Source organism: Pseudorasbora parva, chromosome 18, assembly GCF_024679245.1.
Source record: "Pseudorasbora parva isolate DD20220531a chromosome 18, ASM2467924v1, whole genome shotgun sequence".
Taxonomy (NCBI): Eukaryota; Metazoa; Chordata; class Actinopteri; order Cypriniformes; family Gobionidae; genus Pseudorasbora; species Pseudorasbora parva.
This window is the reverse complement of record NC_090189.1, coordinates 900,559-920,878: the sequence shown is the minus strand read 5'-3', so window position 1 is coordinate 920,878 and position 20,320 is coordinate 900,559. Positions and strand designations below refer to the sequence as shown.

General features: G+C 39.9%; 1 protein-coding gene across 1 annotated transcript in view; it reads left to right on the top strand.

Annotated features, from left to right (window-relative positions):
* Nucleotides 1–685: 685 nt before the first annotated feature.
* LOC137045871 (uncharacterized bromodomain-containing protein 10-like) overlaps nucleotides 686–20,320 on the top strand; it is a 24,786-nt gene continuing 5,151 nt past the window's right edge. The window contains exons 1-8 of the mRNA XM_067422814.1: nucleotides 686–1,008; nucleotides 2,218–2,877; nucleotides 7,126–7,326; nucleotides 10,194–10,954; nucleotides 12,731–13,243; nucleotides 15,406–15,482; nucleotides 19,429–19,518; nucleotides 19,961–20,076. Coding sequence (XP_067278915.1) covers nucleotides 2,324–2,877; nucleotides 7,126–7,326; nucleotides 10,194–10,954; nucleotides 12,731–13,243; nucleotides 15,406–15,482; nucleotides 19,429–19,518; nucleotides 19,961–20,076 — 2,312 coding nt within the window. The 5' untranslated portion in view covers nucleotides 686–1,008; nucleotides 2,218–2,323. The remainder of the gene's footprint in view (nucleotides 1,009–2,217; nucleotides 2,878–7,125; nucleotides 7,327–10,193; nucleotides 10,955–12,730; nucleotides 13,244–15,405; nucleotides 15,483–19,428; nucleotides 19,519–19,960; nucleotides 20,077–20,320) is intronic.

The window sequence follows — 20,320 nt, the reverse complement described above, 5'->3', positions numbered from 1 at the left end:
GCAATCATTTTAGAATATTACGCAGACCTACAAGAATTAAATATGTTAAATTACACAAATATACTTCATGTATTTCTCACTTTATTAACCAATGTCTTTACTTTGACCATAAAGCATAAGATAAAATAAATAAACATCAAATTTCATTTGTGTTTTTACTTCTTCTCCTCCATCTATTCTTCTATAATCCAGCCTGAGACAAATTCATTTAACTTTTGTTGTGAAAGGACATTTGCCAAAAATATAACTTTCGTTTATTTGTTATTAAAAATAAAACAAGCACGCGTGAGAAAAAGTAACGCAAAAGTAACGTAGCACGTTACCATTAAGAGTATTCATCTGCTTTTTAGGGAGTAATATATACCCAGCATAATATATATGCAATATTGCATTCATAACTTTTGAATGTTACTTATTAATATGATAAAATATGTCCTTTAATGACAGAATTGATTGTTTTATGTCAAATGATACTGAAATGTTCACAGTTCAAGCCTCCAGCAAATGAAAATAATTATTCACTTCATTCCTTTTTCCTCTGATGTTATGAATTAGTGTTTATTTTTCTGCAAATACACAGAGAGAGAGAGAGAGAGAGAGAGAGAGAGAGAGAGAGAGAGAGAGAGAGAGAGAGAGAGAGAGAGAGAGAGAGACGCGCACGCACGCACGCACACACACACACACACACACACACACTTAAACAGCGGTCTGTGATTCAGTGTCGGCGAGTCTCTCATGTCATTCGCTATCACAGTATTTATTTCAAAAATCTGACATGTTTTCCCTCCTGACAGCGCAAAAACAGCCGCGTTTTGGTTTTTAACGCCATTTTCCTGACAGATCGTGCCACACTGGAACTATGAGCTTCATCGGTCCGCGGGAGAAAGAGCGGTGGCTGCCCGGCTCAGGCGAGCCCTCCCGGGTGTGAGAGTGAAATCGAGGCCGCTGGCTCTGCGGCCTAGCGCGGGCGGTTTAATGTTTCACTCGACAATACAGGACAGCGCTCCGGTAATGTTGTAAAAACTCATAAAACATCAAAGACAGAGAGATTAACACCATTTAGATATGATTATTGCACTTTAAATGAGTTTCAGGCGATTTGTTGATTTGTAGAAAAGCGTGAGGAGATTTATTAGAATATGATTATTATGCCGAACTTACAAATCCTCATTTAAACTGAAAGTTTAATTAAAATGTTTAGCCTTCCTTTAAACTTCAACTGTTTACTATTAGTTTTTTTTAGTTTTTTTTTTTAAAGAATAACAGGGCATATGAAAACCTTTTTATTCATTTTTCTCCACAGATTTCGCCTTATTTGTCTATTTTCTGTATTTATTTTTCTTTTAATGAAGGATTTAATTACATTTTAATAATCTAAAAGCATGTCTAATCGACTGAATTAATAACATTTCAATGTAATATTTATAACAAGGCTCTGTGAAATTGATTTCCACCACAAATCTCAATCTGTGCTTTCCATTTTAAAACATTTTCTGTATTTATTTTTCTTTCTATGAAGGATTTTATTACATTTTAATAATCTAAAAGCATGTCTAATCGACTGAATTAATAACATTTCAATGTAATATTAATAACAAGGCTCTGTGAAAGGTTTCCTCCACAAATTGGGCTTTTTTTCCATTTACATTTTTTTTCTGTATTTTTCTTTTTATTAAGGATTTATTACATTTTAATAATGTAAAAGTAATGTCTTATTGACTGAATTAATAACATTTCAATGTAATATTTATAAAAACAATGGGAAAAAATGCTTTTCTTAGTATTTTTGGCTTGTTTGTCAAAATATAAAAAAATCTTACATTGAGAAACATTTACCAGACAAAGTAATTATTGTCTTGTTTTGTCTCAAAATGAAGAGAGTTTTAGCTTAAAATAAGATAAATAATCTGCCTGAATGGAGTAAGAAAAATAATCTTGTTTTCTGTTTGAATTAAGATTATTTTTCTCACCCCATTGGCAGATTATTTATCTTATTTTAAGTGTTATTTTCCCCCAAAACAAGACAATTACTTTTACTTGTCTAGTAAATACTTCTTGTTTTGAATAATTTTTAGATGTTTGGACTAGAAACAAGACAAAAATACTAAGTAAGAAGAGCATTTTTTGCTGTGTAAAATTGGTTTCCTCCACAAATTCTGTGCTTTCCATTTTAAAACATTTTCTGTGTTTTAATGGTTTGTTGTGTTTTTTTTTCAGAAAGGAACAGCAATGGCTTCATGTGATGCCAGATTGACATTGATTGACAGATGATGCTGGAGTCACCTGTGCAGGTGAGCGAGGCCCTCAGCATCACGGCAGGAGAATGAAGCTTCATTCAGACCTTAGCGAAAACAGACAGGTGTGTGATTCTGCGTCATACGTGACCCAGGATATGAACCTGAACCACCAGTTGACCTTGACCTCCTGTGTACAAAAAAAGCCAGAGTTTCTGGAGGGGTCGACGCCATTTTGCAACGGTTCATCTGACCAATCAGAGCTTGAGAATCTAACGCCACACTGTGATAAAAGTGAAGAGGATCCAAACCGGTTCGCACTGACCTCAGATGACCTCGCACCAGAAATCCAGCAAGCCTACAGAATATTTCAAAGCTTTCTCTCAGAGAAGCATAAATCCATAACGGCCCGGTTCTGGCATCCCATCGGCCCCGGGTCGCACAGCCCTGGGGCTGAGATGACCTTCAGAAAGATGCACGATAAATTCGCAAATCGCGAGTATGAAACCATCACAGCGTTTGTGGCCGATTTCAGACTAATGTTGGAGAACTGTTACCGCTTCCACGGAGTCGATCACTGGATCTCCAAACAGGCCCAGAAACTGGAGATTATTCTAGAACAGAAGTTGACCCTGCTGTCCAGGTAATAAGACATCAATATCGAGATTAATTTGTGTGACACAAGAAAAACGAAATACATTAAGGTTGCGTTTGCTGCTTCATCCTTAAAAAGCAGTTTAACGGAATGGATTCATTAACAATTTACAAATTCATTCTGGATGCAACAATGTGTCAGACATTGTTACATTCTTATGATCGTTTACTTTCTACATACTTTCTACAATTTCTTCATAAGAATGTAACAATTTCTGACACATTTACTTTAGAATTTTTATCTAAAAATGTTATAATTTCTGACACTTATATTAGAATTTCTACATAAGAATGTAACAATTTCTGACACATTTACTTTAGAATTTTTATCTAAAAATGTTATAATTACTGACACCTATATTAGAATTTCTACATAAGAATGTAACAATTTCTGACACTTTTACTTTAGAATTTCTACATAAGAATGTAACAATTTCTGACACTTTTACTTTAGAATTTCTACATAAGAATGTAACAATTTCTGACATTTTTACCTTAAGATTTCTACATAAAAATGTTACAATTTTTGACACTTTTACTTTAGAATTTCTTCATAAGAATCCAACAATTTCGGACACTTTTATGTTAGAATTTCTTCGTAAAAATGTTACAGTTTCTGAAACTTTTACTTTAGAAATTCTTCATAAAAATGTTACAATTTCGGACACTTTTACTTTAGAATTTCTACCTAAAAATGTTACAATTTCTGACACTTTTACTTTAGAATTTCTTCAAAAGAATGTAACAATTTCGTACACTTTTATGTTAGAATTTCTTTGTTAATTTTTTTACAATTTTTGACACTTTTACTTTAGAATTTCTTCATAAAAATGTTAGAATTTCTGACACTTTTATATAAGAATTTCTACATAAGAATGTAACAATTTCTGACACTTTTACTTTAGAATTTCTACATAAGAATGTAACAATTTCTGACACTTTTACTTTAGAATTTCTACATAAGAATGTAACAATTTTTGACACTTTTACTTTAGTATTTCTAACTAAAAATGTTACAATGTCTGACACTTTTACTTTAGAAATTCTTCATAAAAATGTTATAATTTCTGACACTTTTATATTAGAATTTCTACATAAGAATGTAACAATTTCTGACACTTTTACCTTAAGATTTCTACATAAAAATGTTGCAATTTCTGACACTTTTACTTTAGTATTTCTAACTAAGAATGTTACAATTTCTGACACATTTACTTTAGAATTTCTACATAAGAATTTAACAATTTCGGACACTTTTATATTAGAATTTCTTCGTAAAAAGTTTACAATTTTTGACACTTTTACTTTAGAATTTCTTCATAAAAATGTTATAATTTCTGACACTTTTATATTAGAATTTCTACATAAGAATGTAAAAATTTCTGACACTTTTACATTAGAATTTCTTCATAAAAATGTTACAGTTTCTGAAACTTTTACTTTAGAATTTCTTCATAAAAATGTTACAATTTCTGACACTTTTATATTAGAATTTCTTCATAAAAATGTTACAGTTTCTGAAACTTTTACTTTAGAATTTCTTCATAAAAATGTTACAATTTCTGACACTTTTACTTTAGAATTTCCACCTAAAAATGTTACAATTTCTGACACATTTACTTTAGAATTTCTTCATAAAAATGTTACAGTTTCTGAAACTTTTACTTTAGAATTTCTTCATAAAAATGTAATAATTTCTGACACATTTACTTTAGAAATTCTTCATAAAAATGTTACAATTTCTGACACTTTTACTTTAGAATTTCCACCTAAAAATGTTACAATTTGTGACACTTTTACTTTAGAATTTCTTCATAAAAATGTTACAATTTCTGAAACTTTTACTTTAGAATTTCTTCATAAAAATGTAATAATTTCTAAATAAATTTACTTTAGAAATTCTTCATAAAAATGTTACAATATCTGACACTTTTACTTTAGAATTTCCACCTAAAAATGTTACAATGTCTGAAACTTTTACTTTAGAATTTCTTCATAAAAATGTTACAATTTCTGAAACTTTTACTTTAGAATTTCTTCATAAAAATGTAATAATTTCTAAATAAATTTACTTTAGAAATTCTTCATAAAAATGTTACAATTTCTGACACTTTTACTTTAGAATTTCCACCTAAAAATGTTACAATTTATGACACTTTTACTTTAGTATTTCTAACAAAAAATGTTACAATTTCTGACACTTTTACTTAAGAATTTCTTCAGAAAAATGTAATAATTTCTGACACATTTACTTTAGAATTTCCACCTAAAAATGTTACAATTTCTGACACTTTTACTTTAGAATTTCCACCTAAAAATGTTACAATTTCTGACACTTTTACTTTAGAATTTCTTCATAAAATGTTACAATTTTATGACACTTACTTTAGAATTTCTACATAAGAATGTAACAATTTTTGAAACATTTAATTTAGAAATTCTTCATAAAAATGTTACAATTTCTGAAACTTTTACTTTAGAATTTCTACCTAAAAATGTTACAATTTCTGACACTTACTTAAGAATTTCTTCATAAAATTGTTACAATTTCTGACACATTTACTTTAGAATTTCTACATAAGAATGGAACAATTTCGGACACTTTTATATTAGAATTTCTTCGTAAAATTTTTACAATTTCTGACACATTTACTTTAGAATTTCTACATAAGAATGTTATAATTTCGGACACTTTTACTTTAGAATTTCTACATAAGAATGTAACAATTTCTGACACTTACTTTAGAAATTCTTCATAAAAATGTTATAATTTCTGACACTTTTATATAAGAATTTCTACATAAGAATGTAACAATTTCTGACACTTTTACTTTAGAAATTCTTCATAAAAATGTTACAATGTCTGACACTTTTACTTTAGAATTTCTTCATAAAAATGTTATAATTTCTGACACTTTTATATTAGAATTTCTACATAAGAATGGAACAATTTCGGACAATTTTATATTAGAATTTCTACATAAGAATGGAACAATTTCGGACACTTTTATTTTAGAATTTCTTCGTAAAAATGTAACAATTTCTACATAAGAATGTTAGCCAAGAAATCTAGACGCACCCTAGCGGTAGCAAATTTAATCTGCCCGCAAGTGTCGTCTAGCAACTCTCAATACCCTTCTGAGCTGTATTCCTCACAATCTGGACGGGCCAATCACGTCGTGTATAGAGTCGGTGGGCGGGGCCATAATGACGACGGCCGAGTTGCGTTTGCGTGCTTCTAGTAAACACAGAAACTGGCGAACGGCGGTCTTTCGAATCAGCTTTGACCGCGACTCTGGCAGACTTGAGTTAAGCTTTTCTCTGAGAAAAGAACAAAGAATGACACTGAAGTCATTCTTAAAAAGGGAAGATGTGTTCAGAGTTTAGCCGACCGGTGAATGTTTAATCTGTCAACAAGCTCTGTTTCACCTTCGTTGCTCTGGTTGGTGTAGCGCTATCCTATCGCGTGCAGAGGGAGTTTGACAGACAGCCGTTTATCCGCCCCTCAGATTGAGCTGCCAATGGAGAGTTTCCAGACCAAACATCTTGATGTGGGTCCGGCTTGTCAGGCTATAAGAATGTAACAATTTCTAACACTTTTATATTAGAATTTCTTCGTAAAAATGTTACAGTTTCTGAAACTTTCACTTTAGAATTTCTTCGTAAAAATGTTACCATTTCTGACACTTTTAGTTCAGAATTTCTAACTAAAAATGTAACAATTTCTGACACTTTTTCTTTTCTACGATTCATGATTCGGATCGCCAAAGTCTCGTGATTTCAGCAGTTTGACACGTGATCCGAATCATGAATCGATTCACTGACTCATAACGGTTTCGAAGCTTAGTTTTGAAATCGGCCATCACTATATAAGTCGTTATTTAGTTTTTTTTCTATTCTGGCCTCTTCATCAATGATTGTAGAGCCGCTGTAGTGAGATGGGCTTTGTAACGACGTCTTTAGTGCCTTTATGGGTCTTGAGAGAGGAAATGACATTGGTGTCAATGAAGGCCTTTCTGAGCCATCGGATTTCAACACTAATATCTTCATCTGTGTGTGAAGATGAGCGGAGGACTGCATTGGCAAAGAGTCAGATGAATGAAAACATGGAAATGCAGCGTGCACTGAGTTCTGCAATATTTGTTCAATATTACTAATATCTCGGCCCTGTTCAGTCTTATTTTATGAATCTGTTCATTTAGCTTTGAGATTCACTGTATTTTCTGTCCCACATTAGGACGCTTAGGGAGAAAACCAGCCTATCCGTGACCTCCAGGGGTCGTTTCGGCTCCGAGGATGAGAGAGCCCCTGTCGGCTCGTCGTCCAGGAGGCGTTTGGTGCCGCGAAACCTGGCGGCCATTACTGTGGGCGGCAGCGAGTCCATTATGGTGCAAGCGCTGCGATTGGAGGAGCTCCAGCGAGCCAAAGACGAGAAGAGGTGACGACACACACAACTCGCTATTACGATTATCCTCTTTAGTGGATTTATGATTCATGATTCGGATCGGCAGTGTCTCGTGATTTCAGCCGTTTGACACGCGATCCGAATCATGAATCGATTCGCTGACTCATAACCGTTTGAATCTTTATTTGAGGATTGAACACAAACGCGGAAGAGAAGCCAATGCTGAATAAAGTCGTAGTTTTTGTTATTTTTGGACCCAAATGTATTTTGGATGCTTCAAGAGACTCTAATTAACCCACTGATGTCTCATATGGACTACTGTGATGATGTTTTTATTCCCCTTTCTGGACATGGACAGTATAGTGTGCATACACTTGCATACGCTCTCGGACTAAATATAAAATATCTTAAACTGTGTGTGAAGATGAACGGAGGTCTTACGGGTGTGGAACAACATTAGGGAGAGGAGTTAATGACAGACATTTCATTTTTGGCTGATCTAACCCTTTAAGTTTTAATATGAAATTTAAACAACAAATACCGTTTAGGCGCTCTTAGTGTTTCAACAACAAACCAGCGCTGTGTCAATATATTTGAACAGACAACAGCTTCACTATACAGGTATTTGCAGCAATTTTTGGTAAACAGTACAGCATAGTGTGCATTGATTATTATGAAGATCGATGGAGATGCAACATTATTAACATCATCGTTATTCTCTTCTTATATTTAGCCCTGAGGTTTTCCTTACTATCATGGGCAAATATGACGTACACCTTAACTATTTTTCAGTTAAATAAATGTTCTATATTTTAGTTTAGTAATATTTATTGAAAATTTTAAGGAGATCTTGTGGTACTAAATACTATTTGTGCAATAAGTATGGTCCATTTAAAATCACTTAATTTTATTTTCTAATATTTATATTATTTATATTAAAATTAGTGTAGTAGTCAAGGTTAAAATGGAGAATTCCAATGCAAAGAGGTAAATAAGAGTCATTTGTGGCTGGACGAATAATTTCCATTTGTAATGCCATTACCCACCAAGTGCCTGTATGACTCTTTAATAAATAATAGTCGAGTTGCTTAAAGTATTGCAGATTATTACTGCTTACTTATTTGTAAGTTTTATAAATCAAATACTAGATTTCTTTTAGTGTTCCCTTAAAATGTAAAATGTTTTTAATTTTTTATTTACGTAATAAACGTTATGTAAATACCCCCCTTCTCACACACACACACACAGACATTGCTTTCGAATCTGTGGGAAACACTGCATCACGACTAAAAAAGACTAAAAAAAACAATTAATTAACATTAAGTCACTTACATTTTAAATGCAATATTGACTGTTTTTGTTCTATTTCAGCAGCGAAAATAAATCACAGCAGAACCGTAACGCATCTCACAGCAACTGTGTGTGTGTGTGTGTGTGTGTGTGTGTGTGTGTGTGTGTGTGTGGGCATGTTTTTGTGACATATGAGGACACAAATGTGTATAATGCCATGGGTATGACACAGGTATTACAGGAGAGGGTGAAATATGAGGACATTACCCATGGCCCCACTTTACAAAAGGCTTATAAATCACACAGGAGGAGTTTTTATGAGAAAGTAAAAATGCAGAATGTGTGTGTTTGTGTGTGTGTGTGTGTGTGATCGGTAGGTTTAGGGGCTGTGTGTGTGTGTGTGTGTGTGTGTGTGTGTGTGTGTGTGTGTGATGGGTAGGTTTAGGGGCAGTGTAAGGGGATAGTAAATACGGTTTGTACAGTATAAAAATCATTACGCCTATGGAATGTCCCCATATGTCACAAGGTTTAGGGGCTGTGTGTGTGTGTGTGTGTGTGATGTTTAGGTTTAGGGGCAGTGTGTGTGTATGATGGGTAGGTTAAGGGGCAGTGTGTGTGTGTGTGTGTGTGATGGGTAGGTTAAGGGGCAGTGTGTGTGTGTGATGGGTAGGTTTAGGGTGTGTGTGTGTGTGTGTGTGTGTGATGGGTAGGTTAAGGGGCAGTGTGTGTGTGATGGGTAGGTTTGGGGCAGTGTGTGTGTGTGTGTGTGTGTGTGTGTGTGTGATGGGTAGGTTAAGGGGCAGTGTGTGTGTGTGTGTGTGTGTGTGTGTGATGGGTAGGTTTAGGGGCAGTGTGTGTGTGTGTGTGTGTGTGTGTGTGTGTGTGTGTGTGTGTGTGTGTGATGGGTAGGTTTAGGGGCAGTGTGTGTGTGTGTGTGTGTGTGATGGGTAGGTTAAGGGGCAGTGTGTGTGTGTGTGTGTGTGTGTGTGATGGGTAGGTTTAGGGGCAGTGTGTGTGTGTGTGTGTGTGTGTGTGTGTGTGTGTGTGTGTGTGTGATGGGTAGGTTTAGGGGCAGTGTGTGTGTGTGTGTGTGTGTGATGGGTAGGTTTAGGGGCAGTGTAAGGGGATAGTAAATACGGTTTGTACAGTATAAAAACCATTACGCCTATGGAATGTCCCCATATGTCACAAGGTTTAGGGGCTGTGTGTGTGTGTGTGTGTGTGTGTGTGTGTGTGATGTTTAGGTTTAGGGGCAGTGTGTGTGTATGATGGGTAGGTTAAGGGGCAGTGTGTGTGTGTGTGTGATGGGTAGGTTAAGGGGCAGTGTGTGTGTGTGATGGGTAGGTTTAGGGTGTGTGTGTGTGTGTGTGTGTGTGTGTGTGTGTGTGTGATGGGTAGGTTAAGGGGCAGTGTGTGTGTGATGGGTAGGTTTGGGGCAGTGTGTGTGTGTGTGTGTGTGTGTGTGTGTGTGTGTGCGTGTGTTACTGAATCTTTCAGTGTTTGAATGAATCAGCCGTTTGAATAATATATTTGATAATATATTTCTGTCATGATGTATGTCGTAGAACCCCGAATGACTGCGTGTTTAACGGGTGACCTTTGACCTCTAGGCAGCGGGAGCTGGAGCGTAAAGGCGTAGAAGAGGCGTCGGTGAAGGATCTGGAGGAGTGGGAGAGTTCCTTACTCGCTTTAGCTGAGCCGTGGCCGATCCGGAGCATGTGGGAGCTTCCAGCCATCGGCCATTTTCTGTGTCTGGCTCAGACTGCGCTCAACCTGCCTGAAATCGTGTTCTACGAGCTGGAGCGTTGCCTCCTGATGCCGCGCTGCAGTTCGTTCCTGGCTAAGGTCATGACCTCTCTGCTCTGTCCGCCGCACCGGAGAGCGAGCGTCCATCGCCGCCCACCACTGGCCTATAGGAAATGGGAGGCGGAGCTTCGGCGCCGGGTCCAAAGCTGGTACCGTGAGGTCGGCCGGGCCGAAGATCAGATGGCGAGAGGGGAACTCATGGGCCTGAGCCACCAGTTCTTCTGGACTCTGGGAGAGGTCAGTCCGCTGGAGGTCACGCCCTTCCACCTGCTCCCCTTCCCCCAGCGAGTCTGGCTCCTCAAGGGCCTGTGCGACCACGTGTACGAGACCCAGAAGGACGTGCAGGACGCGGTTCTGGCCCAGCCCATCCACGAATGCCGCGAGTCCATCCTGGGCTACGACGGGCAGGACAACGCCTACATACACTTCCCTCACTTCTGCGGCGCCGACCTGCGGATCTACCGGCAGAGTCCCAGCCGCGCAGTCGAGTTTCCTCTTCCGCTGCTCCACGTCAAGAGATCCCAGGAGACGCCACCGGAAGGGTCAGAGGTCACGGTCCAAACACGTGAGTAGGCCTGTCACGATAGCTATTTTTTTGTTTTGCGATATATCGTCCTGGAAATAATAGTGATAAACGATATTATTGTAATTTTATGTCAAGGCGATATATATCGCCCCGGAAATAATTGCGATAAACTATATTATTGTCATTTTATGCCTACGCCTGTCACGATAACTACTTTTTTTCGCGATATATCATCCCCGAAATAATTGCGATATATCATCCCCGAAATAATTGCGATATATCATCCCCGAAATAATTGCGATAAACGATATTATTGTCATTTTATGTCTAGGCGATATATCGTCCTGGAAATAATCGAGATAAACGATATTATTATCATTTTATGCCTAGGCATGTCACGATAACTAGTTTTTTTTCCGCCATATATTATCCTAGAAATAATTGCGATAAACTATATTATTGTCATTTTATGCCTAGGCTTGTCACAATAACTACTTTTTTTCCGCCATATATCATATTATTGTCATTTTATGTCTAGGCGATATATCGTCCTGGAAATAATCGAGATAAACGATATTATTGTCATTTTATGCCTAGGCATGTCACGATAACTAGTTTTTTTCCGCCATATATTATCCCTAGGCTTGTCACGATAACTACTTTTTTTCCGCCATATATTATCCTAGAAATAATTGCGATAAACTATATTATTGTCATTTTATGCCTAGGCTTGTCACAATAACTACTTTTTTTCCGCCATATATCATCCTAGAAATAATCAAGATAAACGATATTATTGTCATTTTATGCCTAGGCCTGTCACGATAATTACTTTTTTTTCCGCGATATATCGTCCCGGAAATAATTGCGATAAACAATATTATTGTCATTTTATGTCTAGGCGATATATCGTCCTGGAAATAATCGAGATAAACGATATTATTGTCATTTTATGCCTAGGCCTGTCACGATATCTAGTTTTTTTCGTGATATATCATCCCCGAAATAATTGCGATAAACGATATTATTGCCATTTTATGTCTAGGCGATATATCGTGCTGGAAATAATCGAGATAAACGATATTATTGTCATTTTATGCCTAGGCATGTCACGATAACTAGTTTTTTTTCGCGATATATCATCCCCGAAATAATTGCGATAAACGATATTATTGTCATTTTATGTCTAGGCGATATATCGTCCTGGAAATAATCGAGATAAACGATATTATTGTCATTTTATGCCTAGGCATGTCACGATAACTACTTTTTTCCCGCCATATATTATCCTAGAAATAATTGCGATAAACTATATTATTGTCATTTTATGCCTAGGCTTGTCACAATAACTACTTTTTTTCCGCCATATATCATCCTAGAAATAATCAAGATAAACGATATTATTGTCATTTTATGCCTAGGCCTGTCACGATAACTACTTTTTTTTCCGCGATATATCGTCCCGGAAATAATTGCAATAGACGATATTGTCAATTTAAGACTATTTTATGCCACTGAGGTGGGTCAGAGGTCAATGTATTTTATTTACTTAAATTATAAATAATTTTTAAAAATAAAAGCATTAACAATGTGTTGGATAAATAAAATCGATATTTAAATAAAACCAATAACAATAAATTAATTATAAATAAAACTATTAAAAATATTTATTTATTTATAATTAATTATACTTCTCGTTTTATTATTATATGTGCGTGCGTGCGTTTGTGTGTGTGCACGCTTGTTTGTTTGTGCGTGCGTGCGTGCGTGCGTGTGTGTGTGCGTGTGTGTGTGTGTGTGTGTGTGTGTGTGTAGGTATAATGAAGGTGCAGGACGAGAGCCAGGCGGAGCTGAGGGATCACAGATGCTCCTCCAGTGTAATCTCATGGAGCAGAGACGAATCTCCGGACTCCGGGAGCATCCGAGGGACTTTCCCAGTGGAGGGACGGTTAAAAGAAGAAGAGGAAGAAGAAGAGGAGGATGAGTCTGACTGCGAGCCGTGCTTTAGAGTGGGAGAGAGCTGCTATAAGGGTGTTTCTCCAGCTCAAAACAAGAAAGATGCGAATCACATGACCTGTGAGGACCAAAGCCCGGGCGGCTGTGGAGCGGCGCAGGATTCGCCACGCCTCTGGGCTGACTCCGCCCCCCTGCACAGAGACCACGCCCCCATGGGCCACGACTCCACCCCCCTGCTCAGAGACCACGCCCACAAGAAGAAAGCCATGAGGAAGACGAGCAGACTGAGCCTGAAGAAGCGCACTGCCAAACGCCGCCTCCAGAGGGCCACAGCCATGAAGAAGAAGGACAAGAGGAAGCGGTGGAAGCTGGGTAAACTCTAATGCTACGTTCACACCAAACGCAAATTGAGCATCAAAATCGCAGCTACCGCGTTTGGTTCGACGCGTGACCATTTTAAATCCATTTGCGCGTCCGCAACGAATTGGACGCACCCATAAATCGAGCATTTAAAGCGAAATAGACTGTGAAATATGTCTGAAAACACCACTTTACCTCTATTTTTTTATTTAATTTTATGTATATTAAGTATTAACAGCCACACAAATTTGGTTCAGCCAATGCAATACCTAGATTATATTCACTGCATGTATATTTAACGCTACACTGTGTCACTTTTTTAGTTTATTCTTAGCTAAAAACTCTTAGTTCTTTCAAAAATGTGCTCATTAATGTATATTTACTTCTTTCAGGTAATAAAGTATTCTCGTAAGTTTATAATACGCCGTTGAAAACACATACGCGTGAGGGGTTCGAATGCCGGTCGCCATGTTGCTCCTCCATCTTGAAAGTACAGTAGCCAAAGAGGGACATACCCGTAAATTCAAGCTTCGCCTTTCGCGTTTTAACACTCGATGGCACCGTGTCGAATGTGAAGAGGGGGATTGCTTGAGACGGCTATATACTGATAAATTAAATAACTGCAAATTATAATAGTTTTCTCAAGTAACCTCATCGTTTGAAGGAGCACTCATGGATGAGGTCGAACTGGAAGCCGTGTTAATCTTGGACTAAATCGGCCACCGTAGGAGTTAAAATGAAATCAGAATTGAGAGGAACAGAAACTATTATTCACTGGATGGTCATAAACCTTTTCACCGCTAGATGGGGGAAAATATCACACAGTGGAGCTTTTAATATCCTTAAAAAATATAAAGTTATGAAACTTCACTTTGCCCTCAAAATGATTTGGTAGGCAACAATAGATTCATTAGACCACAGCTCGTCCATTAGATGTACACAAGACGAATTATATCTCATGTTAACCTCTACAGAGACATCCGAGCCGGCGGCAAACGGCAGAAGGACTAGCCCAGGAAAGGCTGCTCTCGCCGGGGTTAACGAGCGCTGAGCGCCGCTGATCGCCTGGAGCTCACAACTACAAAAACACAAGATGATCGTTTTAAATAAGCGCTGTCTTTATCAATAAACCGCATATTTTAGCTTTAAACACCTACATTATCAACTATACATTTATATAGCGCTTTTAGTGACAAAAATATAGTTTTTTTTAAATGATGCAGGGTTCCTCATACGTCACTTTACCACGTGACAGCAGCAAGCAGGCTCCTCATTGGTTAACGCGGCGCGAATTGACGCCAAAGTTCAGATATTTCAACTCGGCTCGATTTCGCTTCAAATGCGTGAATGCACAAAACACACCACTCGCGCGAAACGCTCAATTTGCATCATTCGCCCCGCAGGACCTCCAGACGCGCGTCAACGCGCCTTTCCATTGAGTTAACATGGAAATAACTCGCTCCAGACGCTCTAATCGTGTTCAGTGTGAAAGGGTCTTTACTCTAACATCAGGAGTTTTACATATTATCGCGACAGGTGGAGATCTATCCATGTTACAGGGTTAATTCTGCCAAAAATGAAATGTCTGTCATTAACTCCTCTCCCTAATGTCGCTCCACACCCGTAAGACCTCCGTTCATCTTCACACACAGTTTAAGATATTTTATATTTAGTCCGAGAGCGTATGCAAGTGTATGCACACTATACTGTCCATGTCCAGAAAGGGAATTAAAACATCATCCCTTTCAATGATTCGGATCGCCAGTGTCTCGTGATTTCAGCAGTTTGACACGCGATCCGAATCATGAATCGATTCGCTGACTCATAACCGTTTGAATCTTTATTTGAGGATTGAACACAAACGCGGAAGAGAAGACAATGCTGAATAAAGTCGTAGTTTTTGTTATTTTTGGACGCATCAACTGTGTGTGAAGATGAACGGAGGTCTTACGGGTGTGGTCCAGATGTTACGAAGTGTGTGTGTGTGTGTGTGTGTGTGTGTGTGTGTGTGATGGGTAGGTTTAGGGGCAGTGTAAGGGGATAGAAAATACGGTTTGTACAGTATAAAAACGCCTATGGAAAGTCCCCATAAAACATGGAAGCACTACGTGTGTGTGTGTGTGTGTGTGTGTGTGTGTGTGTGTCTTATGCGCTGTGGCGTTTTTCATCGGCAGGAAACCGGATTGATGGGAAGATGATGGAGAGGAGAGCGGCAGGATCTGCTCTGCTTCCGGAAGGACCCTCGTTTCAGGTCTGCTACACAACTACACACCGCTGATAATGAGCTACACAACTACACACCGCTGATAATGAGCTACACAACTACACACCACTGATAATGAGCTACACAACTACACACCGCTGATAATGAGCTACACAACTACACACCGCTGATAATGAGCTACACAACTACACACCGCTGATAATGAGCTACACAACTACACATGATGGTGTGTGTGGTGGTGAATGGCAGTGTGTGATAGTGAATGGCAGTGTGTGAATGTGTGTGTGATGGTGAATGGCAGTGTGTGATGGTGAATGGCAGTGTGTGATGGTGAATGGCAGTGTGTGATGGTGAATGGAAGCGTTTGATGGTGAATGGCAGTGTGAATGTGTGTGTGTGATGGTGAATGGCAGTGTGTGATGGTGAATGGCAGTGTTTGATGGTGAATGGCAGTGTTTGATGGTGAATGGCAGTGTTAATGTGTGTGTGATGGTGAATGGCAGTGTGTGATAGTGAATGGCAGTGTGAATGTGTGTGTGTGATGGTGAATGGCAGTGTTTGATGGTGAATGGCAGTGTTTGATGGTGAATGGCAGTGTTTGATGTTGAATGGCAGTGTGTAATGGTGAATGGCAGTGTGTGAATGTGTGTGGGATGGTGAATGGCAGTGTGTGATAGTGAATGGCAGTGTGAATGTGTGTGTGATGGTGAATGGCAGTGTTTGATGGTGAACGGTAGTGTGTGATGGTGAATGGCTGTGCGTGATGGTGAATGATAGTGTGTGATGGCGAATGGCAGTGTGTGAATGTGTGTGTGGGATGGTGAATGGCAGTGTGTGATAGTGAATGGCAGTGTGAATGTGTGTGTGATGTTGAATGGCAGTGTGTGATGGTGAATGGCAGTGTGTGAATGTGTGTGGGGTGGTGAATGGCAGTGTGTGATAGTGAATGGCAGTGTGAATGTGTGTGTGATGGTGAATGGCAGTGTTTGATGGTGAACGGTAGTGTGTGATGGTGAATGGCTGTGCGTGATGGTGAATGATAGTGTGTGATGGCGAATGGCAGTGTGTGAATGTGTGTGTGGGATGGTGAATGGCAGTGTGTGATAGTGAATGGCAGTGTGTGTGTGATGGTGAATGGCAGTGTTTGATGGTGAACGGTAGTGTGTGATGGTGAATGGCAGTGCGTGATGGTGAATGGTAGTGTGTGATGGCGAATGGCAGTGTGTGAATGTGTGTGGGATGGTGAATTGGCAGTGTGTGATAGTGAATGGCAGTGTGAATGTGTGTGTGATGGTGAATGGCAGTGTTTGATGGTGAATGGCAGTGTGTGAATGTGTGTGTGATGGTGAATGGCAGTGTGTGATAGTGAATGGCAGTGTGTGATGGTGAATGGCAGTGTTTGATGGTGAATGGCAGTGTTTGATGGTGAATGGCAGTGTTTGATGGTGAATGGCAGTGTGTGATGGTGAATGGCAGTGTGTGATGGTGAATGGCAGTGTGTGATGGTGAATGGCAGTGTTTGATGGTGAATGGCAGTGTGTGATGGTGAATGGCAGTGTGTGATGGTGAATGGCAGTGTGTGATGGTGAATGGCAGTGTTTGATGGTGAATGGCGGTGTGTGATGGTGAATGGCAGTGTGTGATGGTGAATGGCAGTGTGTGATGGTGAATGGCGGTGTTTGATGGTGAATGGCGGTGTTTGATGGTGAATGGCGGTGTGTGATGGTGAATGACAGTGTGTGATGGTGAATGACAGTGTGTGATGGTGAATGGCAGTGTGTGATGGTGAATGGCAGTGTGTGATGGTGAATGGCAGTGTTTGATGGTGAATGGCAGTGTGTGATGGTGAATGGCAGTGTGTGATGGTGAATGGCAGTGTTTGATGGTGAATGGCAGTGTTTGATGGTGAATGGCAGTGTTTGATGGTGAATGGCAGTGTGTGATGGTGAATGACAGTGTGTGATGGTGAATGGCAGTGTTTGATGGTGAATGGCAGTGTGTGATGGTGAATGGCATTGTGTGATGGTGAATGGCAGTGTTTGATGGTGAATGGCAGTGTGTGATGGTGAATGGCAGTGTTTGATGGTGAATGGCAGTGTGTGATGGTGAATGGCAGTGTGTGATGGTGAATGGCAGTGTTTGATGGTGAATGGCAGTGTTTGATGGTGAATGGCAGTGTGTGATGGTGAATGGCAGTGTTTGATGGTGAATGGCAGTGTTTGATGGTGAATGGCTGTGGGTGATGGTGAATGGCAGTGTTTGATGGTGAATGGCAGTGTGTGATGGTGAATGGCAGTGTGTGATGGTGAATGGCAGTGTGTGATGGTGAATGGCAGTGTTTGATGGTGAATGGCTGTGGGTGATGGTGAATGGCAGTGTTTGATGGTGAATGGCAGTGTTTGATGGTGAATGGCAGTGTTTGATGGTGAATGGCAGTGTGTGATGGTGAATGGCAGTGTTTGATGGTGAATGGCAGTGTGTGATGGTGAATGGCAGTGTTTGATGGTGAATGGCTGTGGGTGATGGTGAATGGCAGTGTTTGATGGTGAATGGCAGTGTTTGATGGTGAATGGCAGTGTTTGATGGTGAATGGCAGTGTGTGATGGCGAATGGCAGTGTTTGATGGCGAATGGCAGTGTTTGATGGCGAATGGCAGTGTGTGATGGTGAATGGCAGTGTTTGATGGCGAATGGCAGTGTGTGATGGTGAATGGCAGTGTTTGATGGTGAATGGCAGTGTTTGATGGTGAATGGCTGTGGGTGATGGTGTGTGTGATGGTGAATGGCAGTGGGTGATGGTGTGTGTGATGGTGAATGGCAGTGGGTGATGGTGTGTGTGATGGTGAATGGCAGTGGGTGATGGTGTGTGTGATGGTGAATGGCAGTGTTTGATGGTGAATGGCTGTGGGTGATGGTGAATGGCAGTGGGTGATGGTGAATGGCAGTGGGTGATGGTGTGTGGGATGGTGAATGGCAGTGTGTGATAGTGAATGGCAGTGTGAATGTGTGTGTGATGGTGAATGGCAGTGTTTGATGGTGAATGGCAGTGTTTGATGGTGAATGGTAGTGTTTGATGGTGAATGGCTGTGGGTGATGGTGTGTGGGATGGTGAATGGCAGTGTGTGATAGTGAATGGCAGTGTGAATGTGTGTGTGTGATGGTGAATGGCAGTGTTTGATGGTGAATGGCAGTGTTTGATGGTGAATGGCAGTGTGTGATGGCGAATGGCAGTGTGTGATGGCGAATGGCAGTATGTGATGGCGAATGGCAGTGTGTGATGGCGAATGGCAGTGTGTGATGGTGAATGGCAGTGTTTGATGGTGAATGGCTGTGGGTGATGGTGAATGGCAGTGTGTGATGGTGAATGGCAGTGGGTGATGGTGTGTGTGATGGTGAATGGCAGTGTGTGATAGTGAATGGCAGTGTGTGATGGTGAATGGCAGTGTGTGATGGTGAATGTCTGTGTGTGATGGTGAATGGCAGTGTGTGGTGGTGTGTGTGATGGTGAATTGCAGTGTGTGGTGGTGTGTGTGATGGCGAATGGCAGTGTGTGATGGTGAATGGCAGTGTGTGATGGTGTGTGTGTGATGGTGAATGGCAGTGTGTGATGGTGAATGGCAGTGTGTGGTGGTGTGTGTGATGGCGAATGGCAGTGTGTGATGGTGAATGGCAGTGTGTGATGGTGTGTGTGATGGTGAATGGCAGTGTGTGATGGTGTGTGTGATGGTGAATTGCAGTGTGTGATGGCGAATGGCAGTGTGTGATGGTGTGTGTGATGGTGAACGGCAGTGTGGGATGCTGTGTGTGATGGCGAATGGCAGTGTGTGATGGCGAATGGCAGTGCGTGATGGTGTGTGTGATGGTGAATGGCAGTGTGTGATGCTGTGTGTGATGGTGAACGGCAGTGTGGGATGCTGTGTGTGATGGCGAATGGCAGTGTGTGATGGTGTGTGTTTTCTTGTTTGTGTCTGCAGTTGATCTGCTCCAGTCTGGATGATCTCAGAGTCCTGATCAGGAAAACAGAAGATCAGCTGAAAGAGCTCAATGGCGGCAAACCGAGATCTGTTAGTAAGAGAGGGAACACACACTCTCACACACACACACACTTAGCACTACCTCTCTCTAACACACACACTCATGGGCACACACTCACACGCACAAACTTCCATACAGACACTCTCACACACACACACACTCTCACACACACACTCACATACATTCTCACAAACACAAACATGTATTTAATTTTTATTTGTATATTTATATTTGCATGTTGTGCACACAATGACAGTTTTTGGTTTGATTAGTCATTTCAATGTGTAATTCATCCTGAATTGTATAGATATTATTTTACAAAAGCAAAATAGCATTTTAATTTCCATGCAACCTAACATGATATGAATTGGGCATTTCCAGTGTGTAATATAACGGCATTAGAGTCAGTGTGACTTGTAAACTCAGAGTGTGTGTGTGTGTGTGTGTGTGTGTTTCTGTGCCTTATCTCAGGAACGACGGCCAAACAAAAGAGCCGTAGTGAAAGAGTTGCACATCACACTAATAAGGCTGCTAAACGAGCTGTTGCCATGGGAACCCAAATTAGCCAAGGCCTTCCAGAGGAACAGGTAAAGGCAAAGTTTGACAGGTTTGTGTATGCTGAGTATAGATGGGAAATCTTGAGTCTGTGCAATCATATTTTCCTCTGAGCCTCTATTGCCATGTGAGAATCTTGACATTGTGGTTTTTAGACTTCTGCATTAGTCTTGTTTTTGATCAAGGAACAGTTTTGGACGGTGATTTTGATGTTCTCCTTTCTCCCGAGGCCATGTGTTCCTGGTAACGGAGCTTTGTGAACTCATCCCTGTCCTT